Source organism: Engystomops pustulosus, chromosome 7 (genome assembly GCF_040894005.1).
Source record: "Engystomops pustulosus chromosome 7, aEngPut4.maternal, whole genome shotgun sequence".
NCBI lineage: Eukaryota > Metazoa > Chordata > Amphibia > Anura > Leptodactylidae > Engystomops > Engystomops pustulosus.
Window position 1 is genome coordinate 12721079 of NC_092417.1, and position 19429 is coordinate 12740507.

The 19429-nt window shown below is 51.6% G+C and overlaps 1 protein-coding gene and 1 long non-coding RNA gene across 2 annotated transcripts; both read right to left on the reverse strand.

Moving 5' to 3' along the window:
- Window positions 1-780: 780 nt before the first annotated feature.
- On the reverse strand, window positions 781-1377 carry LOC140068652 (uncharacterized). Its single transcript, XR_011848511.1, has 2 exons — window positions 1137-1377; window positions 781-903 (listed from the first exon to the last, which is right to left on the reverse strand). It is a non-coding gene; the product is annotated as an uncharacterized lncRNA (long non-coding RNA).
- Window positions 1378-1657: 280 nt separating this feature from the next.
- LOC140069982 (uncharacterized) lies at window positions 1658-17553 on the reverse strand. Its single transcript, XM_072116314.1, has 11 exons — window positions 17442-17553; window positions 8217-8504; window positions 7994-8029; window positions 6968-7012; window positions 5333-5734; window positions 5197-5238; window positions 3549-3605; window positions 3342-3377; window positions 2845-3223; window positions 2538-2635; window positions 1658-2438 (listed from the first exon to the last, which is right to left on the reverse strand). The coding sequence occupies exons 1-9, from the start codon at window positions 17504-17506 to the stop codon at window positions 3175-3177; spliced, it is 1020 nt and encodes a 339-aa protein (XP_071972415.1). The 5' UTR covers window positions 17507-17553; the 3' UTR covers window positions 1658-2438; window positions 2538-2635; window positions 2845-3174.
- Between the last annotated feature and the right edge of the window lie 1876 nt (window positions 17554-19429).

Consider the following 19429-nt stretch of genomic DNA (forward strand, 5'->3'; position numbering starts at 1 on the left):
TGGAGGATACGCCGGGCCTGGAGATACTATATACACAGCGGCTCCTCTGTAGTTACATGGAGGATACGCCGGGCCTGGAGATACTATATACACAGCGGCCCCTGTCACGTATTATACCATGTGATGTCACATACTACTGTATATAGTCTTTTAATAACTTTTTCAATATTTACCCTGCATTAGAAGTTAGGCTTACAGGCCTGTAATTGCCTGGTGAAGTTCTAGAGCAGTTTTGTATATTGGCACCACATTCGCATTGTTCCAGTCACTTGGCACTGCACCAGTCATTCGGGGATCCCTGACAGCGGCACAACAATAACAGGACTGGGTTCTTTAAGAACTGTGGGGTGTAACCCGTTTGGACCAGGAGTCTTGTGCACATTTACTCAATTATGTCCTTTTTTGGGGGGTGATATGTGTTATCTTTGGCCACACTTGTCTTTAACTGTTGGGGTACAGGTAGTGCTCCCCCTTATACAGATCTGATTCCCATAAGATCACAATCTCTATAGGGCCGTGTACCTGACAGAAGGTGCACCAGGATTTAGTGCAGTGCAGACCCCCTACAGACAGAAATGTACCCAAACACCTCCCCAGACCCCCGGAGCTATAAGAGGGTACGTGGTGGTCTGGTAAAGGGGCGACCCTCCAATATGGACCTGCAGGGGGAGACACTGGATGTGATGCAGCTGTAACTTGTGGGGGCACCATGACAGTGGAGCAAACCTGAGCCTCGGGGAGATCTCCTAATGTGGTGTAAAGGACTGGTAGACTCCTTCATGTGGTTTATCATTTATTTAGTATATATGGTGTAGACCTTGTCTTTGTCCTGTACACATGGCGCCAGTCATGTCTTCCTCCATAGTGTCTGGTTTACCACAGCGCAGGAGGAATCAGAGGAACCTGCAGGAGACAAGACCAGGGGACACTGTGACTGGGGAGACCCTCTACCATCATCAGGGTTAGGAGTAACGAGGATTTCCCTAACACCTCCACATCGGCAGTGAGTGGGGGGTCCCGACTCTCCAGGGACAGGATCTCCCTGCAAATCCGAGGTGTTTCCTGTTCCTAGAGAGACATCGATCGCTGCACCCACAGTCCCGAGGAAGGAGAAGGAGGTTAGTGTGTAGTCTTACCCCAGATCCCAGGGTCTCAGCATCTGGAGGGCGGGTACAGGGGAGATGTTCTCCTTCTATGTCCTGAGCTGTTACTCCCTCCATATAGGACATGCATGGCCAGGGGAGGACACCGGATGGAGAGGCTTGGATTGGAGCGTCTCTTCTCTCCTCTTTGGGGTCTCCTCGGAGTTGTAGGGCTGCTTTCTGGGGTTTATAGATTAAATGGACTTTTGGAAAAGGGAGATGGGAGAATCTTTGTATAAGACAGCAGAGGGTCTGTTCTGATCAGTTTAATATCTAATAGGTCCACTATCTGGGGTACATATATTATGGACTTTGTTAAAGGGAAATAGAGGTTCCAGGGGTTAAACAAAAGAAGACCGGAGTTTTCTTGATTAATGAGAACTTAGTGGGTCTGTTCTGATCAGTTTAATATCTAATGTGTCCACTATCTGGGGAACATCGATTAAATGGACTTTTGGAAAAGGGACATGGACATAGAGGTTCTAGGGGTCGGAGGAAAAAAGACCAAAGTTTTCTTGATTAATGAGAACTTGGTGGGTCTATCTTATCAGTTTAATATCTAATATGTCCGCTCTCTGGGGATCATATAGAAAATGGACTTTTGGAAAAGGGACATGGACATAGAGGTGAAGCCTCCTCACAGGAAATGTGTAATATACAAGGAGTCTCTGTCGTCTTTCTATAAGAAGGCATTGGGCTCAAAATGGATCAAGGGTCTGTTCTGATCAGTTTAATATCTAATGTGTCCACTATCCGGGGTCCATATAGTAAATGGACTTTTGGAGAAGAGACCTGGACATAGAGGTTCCAGGGGTCGGAGGAAAGAAGACCGGAGTTTTCTTGATTAATGAGAACTTAGTGGGTCTATCTGATCAGTTTAATATCTAATATGTCCGCTCTCTGGGGTCCATATAGTTTGGGCTTTTGGAAAAGGGAGATGGGAGAATCATTGTATAAGGAGGCGCTGGGCTCACTGGATCCAGGGTCTGTTCTTATCAGTTTAATATCTAATATGTCCGCTCTCTGGGGAACATATAGTTTGGGCTTTTGGAAAAGGGAGATGGGAGAATCATTGTATAAGGAGGCGCTGGGCTCACTGGATCCAGGGTCTGTTCTTATCAGTTTAATATCTAATATGTCCGTTCTCTGGGGTCCATATAGTTTGGGCTTTGGTAAAGGGACATGGACATAGAGGTTCCAGGGGTTCGGAGGAAAGAAGAGCGGAGTTCTCCTGATTAATGAGATTAGTGGGCCTAGTGTTTGAGGGAAGGAAGGATCCGGAGAAGAGACAGAATCCTATAAAAGAAAATATCAGCTTTGTGAAGAAGAATCAGGTTTGTGGAACAAGATATCCGGGGCAGAGGCCACCAGGAATATCTATGGAGGCTTCTTTACCATTTGTAGATGCAGGTCTGAGGAAATCGTGAGACTTCTCAAAGGTCTTCTACTCTGAGGAGTCCGGTCTACAGCAACGCAGGAGACATGGGAGGAACCTGCAGGAGACAAGGACAGGGGGAGATTGTGAGTCCTGATGTGGGGACCCTCTACCATCATCTCTAGTCGTGGGCATAGGGTAGGTGGCGCCTCTCCAGGGACAAGACACAACATGGAATAAATAATCGGGACTCCCCTATAGATCTGTGGTGTTTCATGTCCCTAGAGAGGCTCCAGGAAGGAGCAGGATGACATCACACAGCCTTACCCTGGACCTTAGCACTGTCTGGGCGGAGGAGCAGCACCTGGAGAGCCGTTACATGGAATCTGTTCTCCTTCATGGACCTTCCTAATGGAGCACAGCGGATGGAGAGGCTTGGATCGCAGCTTCTCTTCTCTCCTCTTTGGTGGACGTGGATGAGGTAGGTCATCGATCAGTGGAAAGGCGCCAACCCCGCAGAGATGTGGGGCTTCCTGATGCCCCTGCCCAGGGACAAGATGGTTCTGGGCTCAAAATGGATCCAGTCTGTTCAGTTTAATTTTCTGATACGTCCGCCATCAAGAAATGAACAGGAAGATGGAGCTTTCCGCAGTCCTTCTATTCTGAAGTGTCAGCTCTGCAGCAACACAGGAGGAACCTCATGAACCTGCAGGAGACAAGACCAGCGGAGATCGTGTTCAGTCCTTATGTGAAGACCCTCCACCATCATCTCTACTCGGTGTCATGGGGGAGGAGTCAAGCACTTTACAAAGTTGTGTATTTACCTTGAGGGTTTCTTCTCCCCTTTGCTGCTTCTGCTGCTGAAAGATGAAGATATTTATTAGTCATGTGACAAATATTATGGGGATCCCGGGACCCAGGAAATCTACCCTCCCCCCCTCCCGCTCAGAAAGAGCATTGAAACACAATAGGGAGCTGATATATATATACAGAAAGCGCCCCCTAGAGGAAGAAGGTAAAGTGTCAATCACCTCTTCCTGCCGCTGCCGGGGCTCAGGCACTTGGGCCTCCACCACTTGCGTCTTGGCCTAAAGGATAAAACAATAGATAAATCTCCATGAGTGGTGGAGTCACCCAGGATCAGTCCACAACAGGGAGGGTGAACCTTATATACCCCTCATATCCTCCGTATACCCCTTATATACCCCTCATATCCTCCATATACCCCTTATATACCCCTCATGTACCCAATATACCCCATATATACCCCTCATGTCCTCCGTATACCCCTTATATACCCCTCATGTCCTCCGTATACCCCTTATATACACCTCATGTCCTCCGTATACCCCTTATATACCCCTCATGTCCCCAATATACCCCTTATATACCCCTCATGTCCCCCGTATACCCCTTATATACCCCTCATGTCCTCCGTATACCCCTTATATACCCCTCATGTCCTCCATATACCCCTTATATACCCCTCATGTACCCAATATACCCCATATATACCCCTCATGTCCTCCGTATACCCCTTATATACCCCTCATGTCCTCCGTATACCCCTTATATACACCTCATGTCCTCCGTATACCCCTTATATACCCCTCATGTCCTCCATATACCCGTTATATACCCCTCATGTCCTCTATATACCCCTCATGTCCCCCATATACCCCTTATATACCCCTCATGTCCCCCATTTACCCCTTATATACCCCTCATGTCCCCCATATACCCCTTATATACCCCTCATGTCCTCCATATACCCGTTACATACCCCTCATGTCCTCTATATACCCCTCATGTCCCCCATATACCCCTTATATACCCCTCATGTCCCCCATATACACCTTATATACCCCTCATGTCCCCCATATACCCCTTATATACCCCTCATGTCCTCCATATACCCCTTATATACCCATTATGTCCTCCGTATACCCCTTATATACCCCTCATATACCCCTCATGTCCTCCGTATACCCCTTATATACCCCTCATGTCCTCCATATACCCCTTATATACCCCTCATGTCCCCAATATACCCCTTATATACCCCTCATGTCCTCCATATACCCCTTATATACCCCTAATGTCCTCCGTATACCCCTTATATACCCCTCATGTCCCTCATATACCCCTTATATACCCCTCATGTCCCCCATATACCCCTTATATACCCCTCTTGTCCCTCATATACCCCCTCATGTCCTCAATATACCCCTTATATACCCCTCTTGTCCTCCATATACCCCTCAAGTCCTCCATATACCCCTTATATACCCATGAGAACCAAGAACATTGAAGAATGAGGGGAGGTTCTGATTATCATTGTAGCTTCCCTTTAACAGGAAGAATCTCGGAACATGATCTCCAATGATAATCCAGTCCTTTCCGCACCTCCTTACTCCTCCTGCAGTCCCAGCGCTGAACACCTCTGGTGCTCCCCAGAACTGCAGGAGGAGCCCTTGTGTACCGTCTGGTGAACTCTGGGTAAGGGACTGGGTGCCCGCAGAGAGGACTCCCATAGTTTTGCCACCACTGGTCCAGAATATTCTATACATTGAAGTTCTGGGTCATGTTCCGTGGACACAGAGTGGAAGAGCTCAACACAGAAAAGTATGTGACCCCCTTGTGGAGTCCAGTAATGTCATAACAGTCCTATATACTTACTGGAGAGACTCCTCACTGGCCCAGGCCACCTTCACCTCTCGTCTGTGATAGAAAGCACAGAGATCAATGTATGAGCTATAGATAACTATGTAACGTCTCCTATTACCTGGACATTATATCTGGACCCTGCACTCACCTTCCCAGACCCTCTCTGTCCTCCTCCAGATGTTCCTCTATCAACAATTCCTCCTCTTCCTCCTCCACCTTCTCCAGCTTCAGATGTATCTCCTCTACATCCACCACCTTCTCCTCTTCCAGATGTATCTCCTCTACCTCCTCCTCTTCCAGATGTATCTCCTCTATCTCCTCCTCTTCCAGATGTATCTCCTCTACCTCCTCCTCTTCCAGATGTATCTCCTCTACCTCCTCCTCCACCTCCTCCTCTTCCAGATGTATCTCCTCTACCTCCTCCTCCTGCTCCAGATGGATCTCCTCTACCTCCTCCTCCATCTTCTCCTGCTCCCGATGTATCTCCTCCACCTTCACCACTAGCAGATCGTCCTCCTCTGATTCCTGATGTTCCATCACATCTTCCTCACTGTATGACATGGGACATCAATGATTTATGAATAAGTCAGATAATATGGAGACTGTGGAATCATGAGTTATATTCTCTCCGGGAGAAGCAGATGGACCTTCATAATCCACTGAGGCTCTGTCACCCAGGGGCCCACTGAGGCTCTGTCACCCAGGGGCCTACTGAGGCTCTGTCACCCAGGGGCCTACTAAGGCTCTGTCACCCAGGGGCCTACTGAGGCTCTGTCACCCAGGGGCCTACTGAGGCTCTGTCACCCAGGGGCCTACTGAGGCTCTGTCACCCGGGGGCCTACTGAGGCTCTGTCACCCAGGGGCCTACTGAGGCTCTGTCACCCAGGGGCCCACTGAGGCTCTGTCACCCAGGGGCCTACTGAGGCTCTGTCACCCAGGGGCCCACTGAGGCTCTGTCACCCAGGGGCCCACTGAGGCTCTGTCACCCAGGGGCCTACTGAGGCTCTGTCACCCAGGGGCCCACTGAGGCTCTGTCACCCAGGGGCCTACTGAGGCTCTGTCACCCAGGGGCCCACTGAGGCTCTGTCACCCAGGGGCCCACTGAGGCTCTGTCACCCAGGGGCCCACTGAGGCTCTGTCACCCAGGGACCCACTGAGGCTCTGTCACCCAGGGGCCTACTGAGGCTCTGTCACCCAGGGGCCTACTGAGGCTCTGTCACCCAGGGGCCTACTGAGGCTCTGTCACCCGGGGGCCTACTGAGGCTCTGTCACCCAGGGGCCTACTGAGGCTCTGTCACCCAGGGGCCCACTGAGGCTCTGTCACCCAGGGGCCCACTGAGGCTCTGTCACCCAGGGGCCTACTGAGGCGCTGTCACCCAGGGGCCTACTGAGGCTCTGTCACCCAGGGGCCTACTGAGGCGCTGTCACCCAGGGGCCTACTGAGGCTCTGTCACCCAGGGGCCTACTGAGGCTCTGTCACCCAGGGGCCTACTGAGGCTCTGTCACCCAGGGGCCTACTGAGGCTCTGTCACCCAGGGACCTACTGAGGCTCTGTCACCCAGGGGCCTACTGAGGCTCTGTCACCCAGGGGCCTACTGAGGCTCTGTCACCCAGGGGCCTACTGAGGCTCTGTCACCCAGGGGCCTACTGAGGCTCTGTCACCCAGGGGCCTACTGAGGCTCTGTCACCCAGGGGCCTACTGAGGCTCTGTCACCCAGGGGCCTACTGAGGCTCTGTCACCCAGGGGCCCACTGAAACCTGGAGCCACCCTGTATGTACTTACATGTAACCAGGCAAACAAATCGCTGTTTCTTTTGCAATTCTCTTCCTAAAATAGAAAAGACATCGCTGGTTACTGGAACTGCCCGACACATGGCCCCATATACCCCTCATGTCCCCCATCTACCCCTCATGTCCCCATCTACCCCTCATGTCCCCATCTACCCTTCATGTCCCCTGTGTACCCCTCATGTCTCCATATACCCCTCATGTCTCCATCTACCTCTCATGTCTCCAGTATACCCCTCGTGTCTCCCATCTACCCCTCGTGTCCCCATCTACCCCTCGTGTCTCCCATCTACCCCTCATGTCTCCCATCTACCCCTCATGTCTCCCATATACCCCTCATGTCCCCATCTACCCCTCGTGTCTCCCATCTACCCCTCATGTCTCCATATACCCCTCATGTCTCCAGTATACCCCTCGTGTCTCCCATCTACCCCTCATGTCTCCATATACCCCTCATGTCTCCAGTATACCCCTCGTGTCTCCCATCTACCCCTCATGTCTCCATATACCCCTCATGTCTCCAGTATACCCCTCGTGTCTCCAGTATACCCCTCGTGTCTCCCGTGTACCCCTCATGTCTCCATCTACCTCTCATGTCTCCAGTATACCCCTCATGTCCCCCCATCTACCCCTCATGTCCCCCCTTCTACCCCTCATGTCTCCCGTATACCCCCCATGTTCCCCGTCTACCCCTCATGTCCCCCGTATACCCCTCATGTCCCACATATACCCCCATGTCCCCTGTATACCCCCCCATGTCCCCCGTATACCCCCCCATGTCTCCCGTATACCTCCCATGCCCCCCGTATACCCCTCCTGTCCCCCGTATACCCCTCCTGTCCCCCGTATAACCCCCATGTCCCCCATATAACCCCCATGTCCCCCGTATACCCCTCGTGTCTCCCGTATACCCCTCGTGTCTCCCGTATACCCCTCGTGTCCCCCGTCTACCCCCCATGTCCCCCGTCTACCCCCCCATGCCCCCCGTATACCCCTCATGTACAGAATATGGTATAATTACCTTTTATTGGGGTCGGAGCCATAGACTTTCCACCACCTGTTGGGGAATATGAGGAGATACATGACATATACCGGTCAGGAGACATCACTACACACTCCCAGCCGACCAATCACATCACTGATATACACTATGGATCGTGTCTCGTAGGATTGGGAAGATTTGGATCACAAAGGTTTGGGGTCAGTTTGTCTCCTGAAGTCACCAGTGCAGTGACTCTACTTACATCATCCTCCGGCCCTGCTCCTTCTCTGTCATCTGTTCTTGGATTGTCATCTCCTCCCACCATCTCCTCTTCACCTCCATCTTCCTCTGCTTGGTCTTCTCCTCCATCTTCACCTCCTTGGTCTTCTCCTCCTCCCATGCCCTCTTCACCTCCAGCTTCTTGATGTTCCTCACTATCTCCTCCTCACAGATATCTATCACCTCCAGCTTCTTGATGTTCCTCACCATCTCCTCCTCACAGATATCTATCACCTCCAGCTCCTCCTCCATCACCTCAAAGTCGTCCATCCTAGAAGTAATAAGACGGTGAGTGTCCAGGACATGTTCTATGGTCTCTACAGATGGAGACATGATGGACATCAGACATTAGTAACGTCTCATAGACCAGAACCAACATCAACCGGCACCAAGAACCCAAGACCTGAAGCTGCATCTTCATACAACGTCTTCTCCATGATACATGTCCCACCTATAACCGGACCCCTACTACACCCAATCTAAAGCTCCCGAGGAGGACCTCTAGAGCACCCAAGACCCTCAATATCTTCTCCATGATACATGTCCCACCTATAACCGGACCCCTACTACACCCAATCTACAGCTCCCGAGGAGGACCTCTAGAGCACCCAAGACCCTCAATATCTTCTCCATGATACATGTCCCCCCTATAACCGGCCCCTACTACACCCAATCTACAGCCCCCAGCCCCTGTACTACACCCAATCTACAGCCCCCAGCCCCTGTACTACACCCAATCTACAGCCCCCAGCCCCTGTACCACCCCCAGTCTACAGCCCCAGCCCCTGTACTACACCTGTACTACCCCCAATATACAGCCCCCAGCCCCTGTACTACACCTGTACTACCCCCAATATACAGCCCCCAGCCCCTGTACTACACCTGTACTACCCCCAATCTACAGCCCCCAGCCCCTGTACTACACCTGTACTACCCCCAATCTACAGCCCCCAGCCCCTGTACTACCCCCAATCTACAGCCCCCAGCCCCTGTACTACCCCCAATGTACAGCCCCAGCCCCTGTACTACACTTGTACTACCCCCAATATACAGCCCCAGCCCCTGTACTACCCCCAGTCTACAGCCCCCAGCCCCTGTACTACACCTGTACTACCCCCAATATACAGCCCCTGTACTACCCCCAATCTAAAGCCCCCAGCCCCTGTACTACACCTGTACTACCCCCAATCTACAGCCCCCAGCCCCTGTACTACCCCCCAATCTACAGCCCACAGCCCCTGTACTACACCTGTACTACCCCCCAATCTACAGCCCCTGTACTACACCCAGTCTACAGCCCCAGCCCCTGTACTACACCTGTACTACCCCCAATATACAGCCCCAGCCCTTGTACTACCCCCAATATACAGCCCCAGCCCCTGTACTACCCCCAATATACAGCCCCAGCCCCTGTACTACCCCTATTATACAGCCCCAGCCCCTGTACTACCCCCAATCTACAGCCCCCAGCCCCTGTACTACCCCCAATCTACAGCCCCCAGCCCCTGTACTACCCCCAATCTACAGCCCCCAGCCCCTGTACTACCCCCAATATACAGCCCCAGCCCCTGTACTACACTTGTACTACCCCCAATATACAGCCCCAGCCCCTGTACTACCCCCAATCTACAGCCCCCAGCCCCTGTACCACCTCCAGTCTACAGCCCCATCCCCTGTACTACACCTGTACTACCCCCAATATACAGCCCCCAGCACCTGTACTACACCTGTACTACCCCCAATATACAGCCCCTAGCCCCTGTACTACACCTGTACTACCCCCAATATACAGCCCCAGCCCCTGTACTACCCCCAATCTACAGCCCCCAGCCCCTGTACTACCCCCAATCTACAGCCCCCAGCCCCTGTACTACCCCCAATCTACAGCCCCCAGCCCCTGTACTACCCCCAATATACAGCCCCAGCCCCTGTACTACACTTGTACTACCCCCAATATACAGCCCCAGCCCCTGTACTACCCCCAATCTACAGCCCCCAGCCCCTGTACCACCCCCAGTCTACAGCCCCAGCCCCTGTACTACACCTGTACTACCCCCAATATACAGCCCCCAGCCCCTGTACTACACCTGTACTACCCCCAATATACAGCCCCCAGCCCCTGTACCACCCCAAGTCTACAGCTCCCAGCCCCTGTACTACCCCAATCTACAGCCCCCAGCCCCTGTACCACTCCCAGTCTACAGCCCCCAGCCCCTGTACCACCCCCAGTCTACAGCCCCCAGCCCCTGTACTAATCCTGTACTACCCCCCAGTCTACAGCTCCCAGCCCCTGTACTACCCCCAATCTACAGCCCCCAGCCCCTCTACTACCCCCAATCTACAGCCCCCAGCCCCTGTACCACCCCCAGTCTACAGCTCCCAGCCCCTGTACTACCCCAATCTACAGCCCCCAGCCCCTGTACTACCCCAATCTACAGCCCCCGGCCCCTGTACTACACTTGTACTACCCCCAATCTACAGCCCCCAGCCCCTGTACCACCCCCAGTCTACAGCCCCCAGCCCCTGTACTACACCTGTACTACCCCCAATATACAGCCCCTGTACTGCCCCCAATCTACAGCCCCCAGCCCCTGTACTACACCTGTACTGCCCCCAATCTACAGCCCCCAGCCCCTTTACTACACCTGTACTACCCCAATCTACAGCCCCAGCCCCTGTACTACACCTGTACTGCCCCCAATCTGCAGCCCCCAGACCCAATACTACCCCCAATCTACAGCCCCCAGCCCCTATACTACACCTGTACTGCCCCCAATCTACAGCCCCTGTACTACCCCAGTACTACCCCCCAATCTACAGCCCCCAGCCCCTGTACTACACCTGTACTACCCCCGATCTACAGCCCCCAGCCCCTGTACTACACCTGTACTACCCCCGATCTACAGCCCCCAGCCCCTGTACTACACCTGTACTACCCCCGATCTACAGCCTCCAGCCCCTGTACTACACCTGTACTACCCCCAATCTACAGCTCCTAGCCCCTGTACTACCCCCGATCTACAGCCCCCAGTCCCTGAACTACACCTGTACTGCCCCATGCTACAGCCCCCAGCACCTGTACTACCCCCAATCTACAGCCCCCAGCACCGGTACTACCCCCAATCTACAGCCCCCAGCCCCTGTACTACCCCCAATCTACAGCCCCCAGCCCCTGTACTACACCTGTACTACCCCCAATCTACAGCCCCCAGCCCCTGTACTACACCTGTACTACCCCCAATCTGCAGACCCCAGCCCCTGTACCACACCTGTACTACTCCCAATCTACAGCCCCCAGCCACTGTACCACACCTGTACTACCCCCAATCTACAGCCCCCAGCCCCTGTACTACACCTGTACTGCCCCCAATCTACAGCCCCCAGCCCCTGTACTACCCCCAATCTACAGCCCCCAGCCCCTGTACCACACCTGTACTACCCCCAATCTACAGCCCCCAGCCCCTGTACTACACCTGTACTACCCCAATCTACTGCCCTCAGCCCCTGTACTACACCTATACTACCCCAATCTACAGCCCCCAGCCCCTGTACTACACCTGTACTACCGCCAATTTACAGCCCCCAGCCCCTGTACTACACCTGTACTACCCCAATCTACAGCCCCCAGCCCCTGTACTACACCTGTACTAGCACCAATTTACAGCCCATAGCCCCTGTACTATACCTGTACTACCCCCAATCTACAGCCCCCAGCCCCTGTACTACACCTGTACTACCCCCAATCTACAGCCCCTGAAGAGGACCTCTAGAGCACCCAAGACCCTCAGTATCTTCTCCATGATACATGTCCACCTATAACCGGCCCCCTACTACCCCTGTACTACGCCCAATCTACAGCCCCAGCCCCTGTACTACCCCCAATCTACAGCTCCCAGCCCCTGTACTACCCCCAATCTACAGCTCCCAGCCCCTGTACTACCCCCAATCTACAGCTCCCAGCCCCTGTACTACCACAATCTACTGCCCCCAGCCCCTGTACTACACCTGTACTACCCCCATCTACAGCCCCCAGCCCCTGTACTACCCCCAATCTACAGCTCCCAGCCCCTGTACTACCCCCGATCTACAGCCCCCAGCCCCTGTACTACACCTGTACTGCCCCAATCTACAGCCCCCAGCCCCTGTACTACACCTGTACTACCCCCAATCTACAGCCCCCAGCCCCTGTACTAACCCCAATTTACAGCCCCCAGCCCCTGTACCACACCTGTACTACCCCCAATCCACCGCCCCCAGCCCCTGTACTACACCTGTACTACCCCCAATCTACAGCCCCCAGCCCCTGTACTACCCCCAATCTACAGCCCCCAGCCCCTGTACCACACCTGTACTACCCCCAATCCACCGCCCCCAGCCCCTGTACTACACCTGTACTACCCCCAATCTACAGCCCCCAGCCCCTGTACTACACCTGTACTACCGCCAATCTACAGCCCCTGTACTACCCCCAATCTACAGCCTTCAGCCCCTGTACTACACCTGTTACACCTGTACTGCCCCCAATTTACAGCCCCCAGCCCCTGTACTACACCTGCACTGCCCCCAATCTACAGCCCCCAGCCTCTGTACTACCCCCAATCTACAGCCCCCAGCCCCTGTACCACACCTGTACTACCCCCGAATCTACAGCCCCAAGCCCCTGTACTACACCTGTTCTACCCCCAATCTACAGCCCCCAGCCCCTGTACTACACCTGTACTACCGCCAATTTACAGCCCCCAGCCCCTGTACTACACCTGTACTGCCCCCAATCTACAGCCCCCAGCCCCTGTACTACCCCCAATCTACAGCCCCCAGCCCCTGTACCACACCTGTACTACCCCCAATCTACAGCCCCCAGCCCCTGTACTACACCTGTACTACCCCAATCTACTGCCCTCAGCCCCTGTACTACACCTATACTACCCCAATCTACAGCCCCCAGCCCCTGTACTACACCTGTACTACCGCCAATTTACAGCCCCCAGCCCCTGTACTACACCTGTACTACCCCAATCTACAGCCCCCAGCCCCTGTACTACACCTGTACTAGCACCAATTTACAGCCCATAGCCCCTGTACTACACCTGTACTACCCCCCAATCTACAGCCCCCAGCCCCTGTACTACACCTGTACTACCCCCAATCTACAGCCCCTGAAGAGGACCTCTAGAGCACCCAAGACCCTCAGTATCTTCTCCATGATACATGTCCACCTATAACCGGCCCCCTACTACCCCTGTACTACGCCCAATCTACAGCCCCAGCCCCTGTACTACCCCCAATCTACAGCTCCCAGCCCCTGTACTACCCCCAATCTACAGCTCCCAGGCCCTGTACTACCCCCAATCTACAGCTCCCAGCCCCTGTACTACCACAATCTACTGCCCCCAGCCCCTGTACTACACCTGTACTACCCCCATCTACAGCCCCCAGCCCCTGTACTACCCCCAATCTACAGCTCCCAGCCCCTGTACTACCCCCGATCTACAGCCCCCAGCCCCTGTACTACACCTGTACTGCCCCAATCTACAGCCCCCAGCCCCTGTACTACACCTGTACTACCCCCAATCTACAGCCCCCAGCCCCTGTACCACACCTGTACTACCCCCAATCCACCGCCCCCAGCCCCTGTACTACACCTGTACTACCCCCAATCTACAGCCCCCAGCCCCTGTACTACCCCCAATCTACAGCCCCCAGCCCCTGTACCACACCTGTACTACCCCCAATCCACCGCCCCCAGCCCCTGTACTACACCTGTACTACCCCCAATCTACAGCCCCCAGCCCCTGTACTACACCTGTACTACCGCCAATCTACAGCCCCTGTACTACCCCCAATCTACAGCCTTCAGCCCCTGTACTACACCTGTTACACCTGTACTGCCCCCAATTTACAGCCCCCAGCCCCTGTACTACACCTGCACTGCCCCCAATCTACAGCCCCCAGCCTCTGTACTACCCCCAATCTACAGCCCCCAGCCCCTGTACCACACCTGTACTACCCCCGAATCTACAGCCCCAAGCCCCTGTACTACACCTGTTCTACCCCCAATCTACAGCCCCCAGCCCCTGTACTACACCTGTTACACCTGTACTTCCCCCAATTTACAGCCCCCAGCCCCTGTACTACGCCCAATCTACAACTCCCAGCCCCTGTACTACCCCCAATCTACAGCTCCCAGCCCCTGTACTACACCTGTACTACCCCCAATCCACCGCCCCCAGCCCCTGTACTACCCCCAATATCCAGCCCCTGTACTACCCTTAATCTACAGCTCCCAGCCCCTGTACTACCCCTGTACTACCCCCAATCTACAGCCCCTGTACTAGACCTGTACTACCCCAATCTACTGCCCCCAGCCCCTGTACTACCCCCAATCTACAGCTCCCAGCCCCTGTACTACCCCTGTATTACCCCCAATCTACAGCCCCCAGCCCCTGTACTACACTTGTACAACCCCAATCTACTGCCCCCAGCCCCTGTACTACACCTGTACTACCCCAATCTACAGTCCCCAGCCCGTACTACCCCAAATCTACAGCCCCCAGCCCCTGTACTACCCCAGTACTACCCCCAATATACAGCCCCCAGCCCCTGTACTACACCTGTACTACCCCCCAATCTACAGATCCCAGCCCCCTTACTACACCTGTACTACCCCCCAATCTACAGCCCCAAGCCCCTGTACTACACCTCTACTACCCCCAATCTACAGCCCCCAGCCCCAGTACTACACCTGTACTTCCCGCAATCTAAAGCCCCCAGCCCCTGTACTACACCCAATCTACAGCCCACAGCCCCTGTACTACCCCCAATCTACAGCCCACAGCCCCTGTACTACACCTGTACTACCCCCAATCTACAGCCCCCGAGGAGGACCTCTAGAGCACCTAAGACCCTCAGTATCTACTCCATGGTACCAATTCCCCCAGTTAAGTGGCCCCCAGATCTATGGACACCATGTAATGATGTCCCCATCTACACTATGACAACTCTGCCTGGACACCATATAATGATGTCCCCATCTACACTATGACAACTCTGCCTGGACACTATATAATGATGTCCCCCATCTACACAATGACAACTCTGCCTGGACACCATATAATGATGTCCCCCATCTACACTATGACAACTCTGCCTGGACACCATATAATGATGTCCCCCATCTACACTATGACAACTCTGCCTGGACTCCATATAATGATGTCCCCATCTACACTATGACAACTCTGCCTGGACACCATATAATGATGTCCCATCTACACTATGACAACTCTGCCTGGACACCATATAATGATGTCCCCATCTACACTATGACAACTCTGCCTGGACACCATATAATGATGTCCCCCATCTACACTATGACAACTCTTCCTGGACACCATATAATGATGTTCCCCATCTACACTATGACAACTCTGCCTGGACACCATATAATGATGTCCCCATCTACACTATGACAACTCTGCCTGGACACTATATAATGATGTCCCCCATCTACACAATGACAACTCTGCCTGGACACCATATAATGATGTCCCCCATCTACACTATGACAACTCTGCCTGGACACCATATAATGATGTCCCCCATCTACACTATGACAACTCTGCCTGGACTCCATATAATGATGTCCCCATCTACACTATGACAACTCTGCCTGGACACCATATAATGATGTCCCATCTACACTATGACAACTCTGCCTGGACACCATATAATGATGTCCCCCATCTACACTATGACAACTCTTCCTGGACACCATATAATGATGTCCCCCATCTACACTATGACAACTCTGCCTGGACACCATATAATGATGTCCCCATCTACACTATGACAACTCTGCCTGGACACCATATAATGATGTCCCCCATCTACACTATGACAGCTCTGCCTGGACACCATATAATGATGTCCCCCATCTACACTATGACAACTCTGCCTGGACACCATATAATGATGTTCCCCATCTACACTATGACAACTCTGCCTGGACACCATATAATGATGTCCCCATCTACACTATGACAACTCTGCCTGGACACTATATAATGATGTCCCCCATCTACACAATGACAACTCTGCCTGGACACCATATAATGATGTCCCCCATCTACACTATGACAACTCTGCCTGGACACCATATAATGATGTCCCCCATCTACACTATGACAACTCTGCCTGGACTCCATATAATGATGTCCCCATCTACACTATGACAACTCTGCCTGGACACCATATAATGATGTCCCATCTACACTATGACAACTCTGCCTGGACACCATATAATGATGTCCCCCATCTACACTATGACAACTCTTCCTGGACACCATATAATGATGTCCCCCATCTACACTATGACAACTCTGCCTGGACACCATATAATGATGTCCCCATCTACACTATGACAACTCTGCCTGGACATCATATAATGATGTCCCATCTACACTATGACAACTCTGCCTGGACACCATATAATGATGTCCCCCATCTACACTATGACAACTCTGCCTGGACACTATATAATGATGTCCCCATCTACACTATGACAACTCTGCCTGGACATCATATAATGATGTCCCCATCTACACTATGACAACTCTGCCTGGACACCATATAATTATGTCCCCCATCTACACTATGACAACTCTGCCTGGACACCATATAATGATGTCCCCATCTACACTATGACAACTCTGCCGGGACACCATATAATGATGTCCCCATATACACTATGACAACTCTTCCTGGACACCATATAATGATGTCCCCATATACACTATGACAACTCTGCCTGGACACCATATAATGATGTCCCCCTCTACACTATGACAACTCTTCCTGGACACCATATAATGATGTCCCCATATACACTATACACTCATGGGCCCCATATATTTCTAATAACTTTGGACAATGAGAGGGATGTGGGGACCTGAATTTCCAATAGTGAAGATGGGTCTTTACTATTCTGGTTCCCACATCCCTCTCCATAGATATTAGAAATATACGGGGGCCTGGAGTAGATCAGAAGGGATTTACCAGATATATACTGCCGGCAGCCACCACTAGGGGGCACTCACTATATATGGATGTATACAACTACTCTAATACACAATAGCTGCTGTATACAGTGAGCTCCCCCTAGTGGTGGCTGCAGGAAGACATTGTACATATACAGGAAGGATGGACTTACCGCAAAATCACACAAAATCTCCAATCACCAACTCTGTAACAGAGGAGAAGTAAAGAAGTGGCCATTACTGAAGAGCAGGAGAGATTATAGAAGAGAATGAAGGAGCTGAGGACACAGCGGACTTACCTCAAACGCCTACAGAAACCCTCAGAGGTGTATCAGTTCTACAGCTCCTTATATACCCAAGTGATGTCATAATATGGGGGAGGAGCCAGCAGCACAACATTCCATGACATCACAAGGAGAAAGGCAAGGCAGCCAATCAAACAGCAGGATGTTGCGATGTGGGGGGAGGAGCCAGCAGCACAACATTCTGCCACAATCTATTTTCAATAAACTTTATTTATTTTGTATTTGTTATGGACATAATAATCCCGACTGCTGCAATATTGGGAATAATAACAGAAGGGAGGATTCTGGGAACTTTATATAGACGGGAGGAGGAAGAGGATTGTCATATGGATTATATCCTTCCTTTTATTATTTTTTACATTTTTCCATCTAATATATAAAGCTGGATGTGTGTGTGTGTGTGTATGTATATGTGTGTAAATGTAGGTGTATATATGTATGTGTATGTATATGTATGTATGTAAATGTATAGGTATGTGTATGTATATGTATGTGTGTATGTGTGTATATGTATATGTGTGTATATGTATATGTGTGTATGTATGTATGTGTATGTATATGTATGTATATGTCTGTATTTGTATGTGTATATATATTTGTGTATGTATATGTATGTATGTAAATGTATAGGTATGTGTATGTATATGTATGTGTGTATGTATGTATATGTATATGTGTGTATGTATATGTATGTATATGTGTGTATGTATATGTATGTGTATGTATGTATATGTATGTATGTATGTATGTATGTATATGTGTGTGTATATGTATATGTGTGTATATATATGTATATGTGTGTATGTGTATGTATGTATATGTGTGTATGTGTATGTATGTATATGTGTGTTTGTATATGTATGTATATGTGTGTATGTGTCCGCTAAAGGAATTTGCACCGTCGTGTTTACAATCACCAAATTTTGCACAGCCGCTCTCTGTGACTTAGGGTGATGGCACACGTGTTTGTAAACGCAGACCAAGCCTCACCCACCGGGGCGGGCCGAGGACCCATCGCATCGCCATTTCTATGGAAACACCTGCGATCGGGAACGAGCCGCCGGTGTTTTGCATTAAATAGCACGTCTGCCATCACCCTTAGGGAACGTCATGGACTCGGTTTTGAGCTGAAATTTTCACCCTGCGCTTTCCATTATCCACTTATTAACCACCATATACAGGAGCCATTGTCTGCTGCTGCTGCTGGGGCTGTTGGAAGCTGAGCTGTGATTGGTTGCTGTTCTGTCACATGTCGTTAATATGAGCTCTGAGCTGTGATTGGCTACTATAGGCAATGAGTGTAATACAGCTTAGGTTGCGTTCACACATTTCGTTTTGTTTGCGTTAACACTAGTGATGGGAATTACGTCTCTTCTTAGTGATCTGGCTCATTAGGCTGCGCTCACTAAGAAGAGCCGGCTCTACTGCCTCCTGAACGGCTCCCTACTAAATATATAATAGGGAGCCGCAGGCCAGTCAGTCACCCCACGCCACTCCACTTTTAACCCGATTGTATTGGGTTAAAAGGGGGCGTGGTGAGCTGGTAGGGGGCGGGGTTAAGTGCGCCATTGCCTCACTAAGGTGAGCCGGCTCAAGTTGTTCACGAACAAAAGACGAGAAGAAGAGAATTACTTATAACATTGTTGTCAACATTGTGTTTACAAAACCAAGCGTAAATGCGATGTTTATTCAGCTGTTAACAAAGTGCTAACAGATGTATATGTTAACAAAATGTTAATATGGCTGTTAAGATTGCCTTAACGCACACGTTTTGTAGACGCAATGTTGACAGCAATGGAATCAGGCAAATCTCCTCTTCTCAGCTGTTGTGATGTGTTTGAAAATGCATGCGCTGA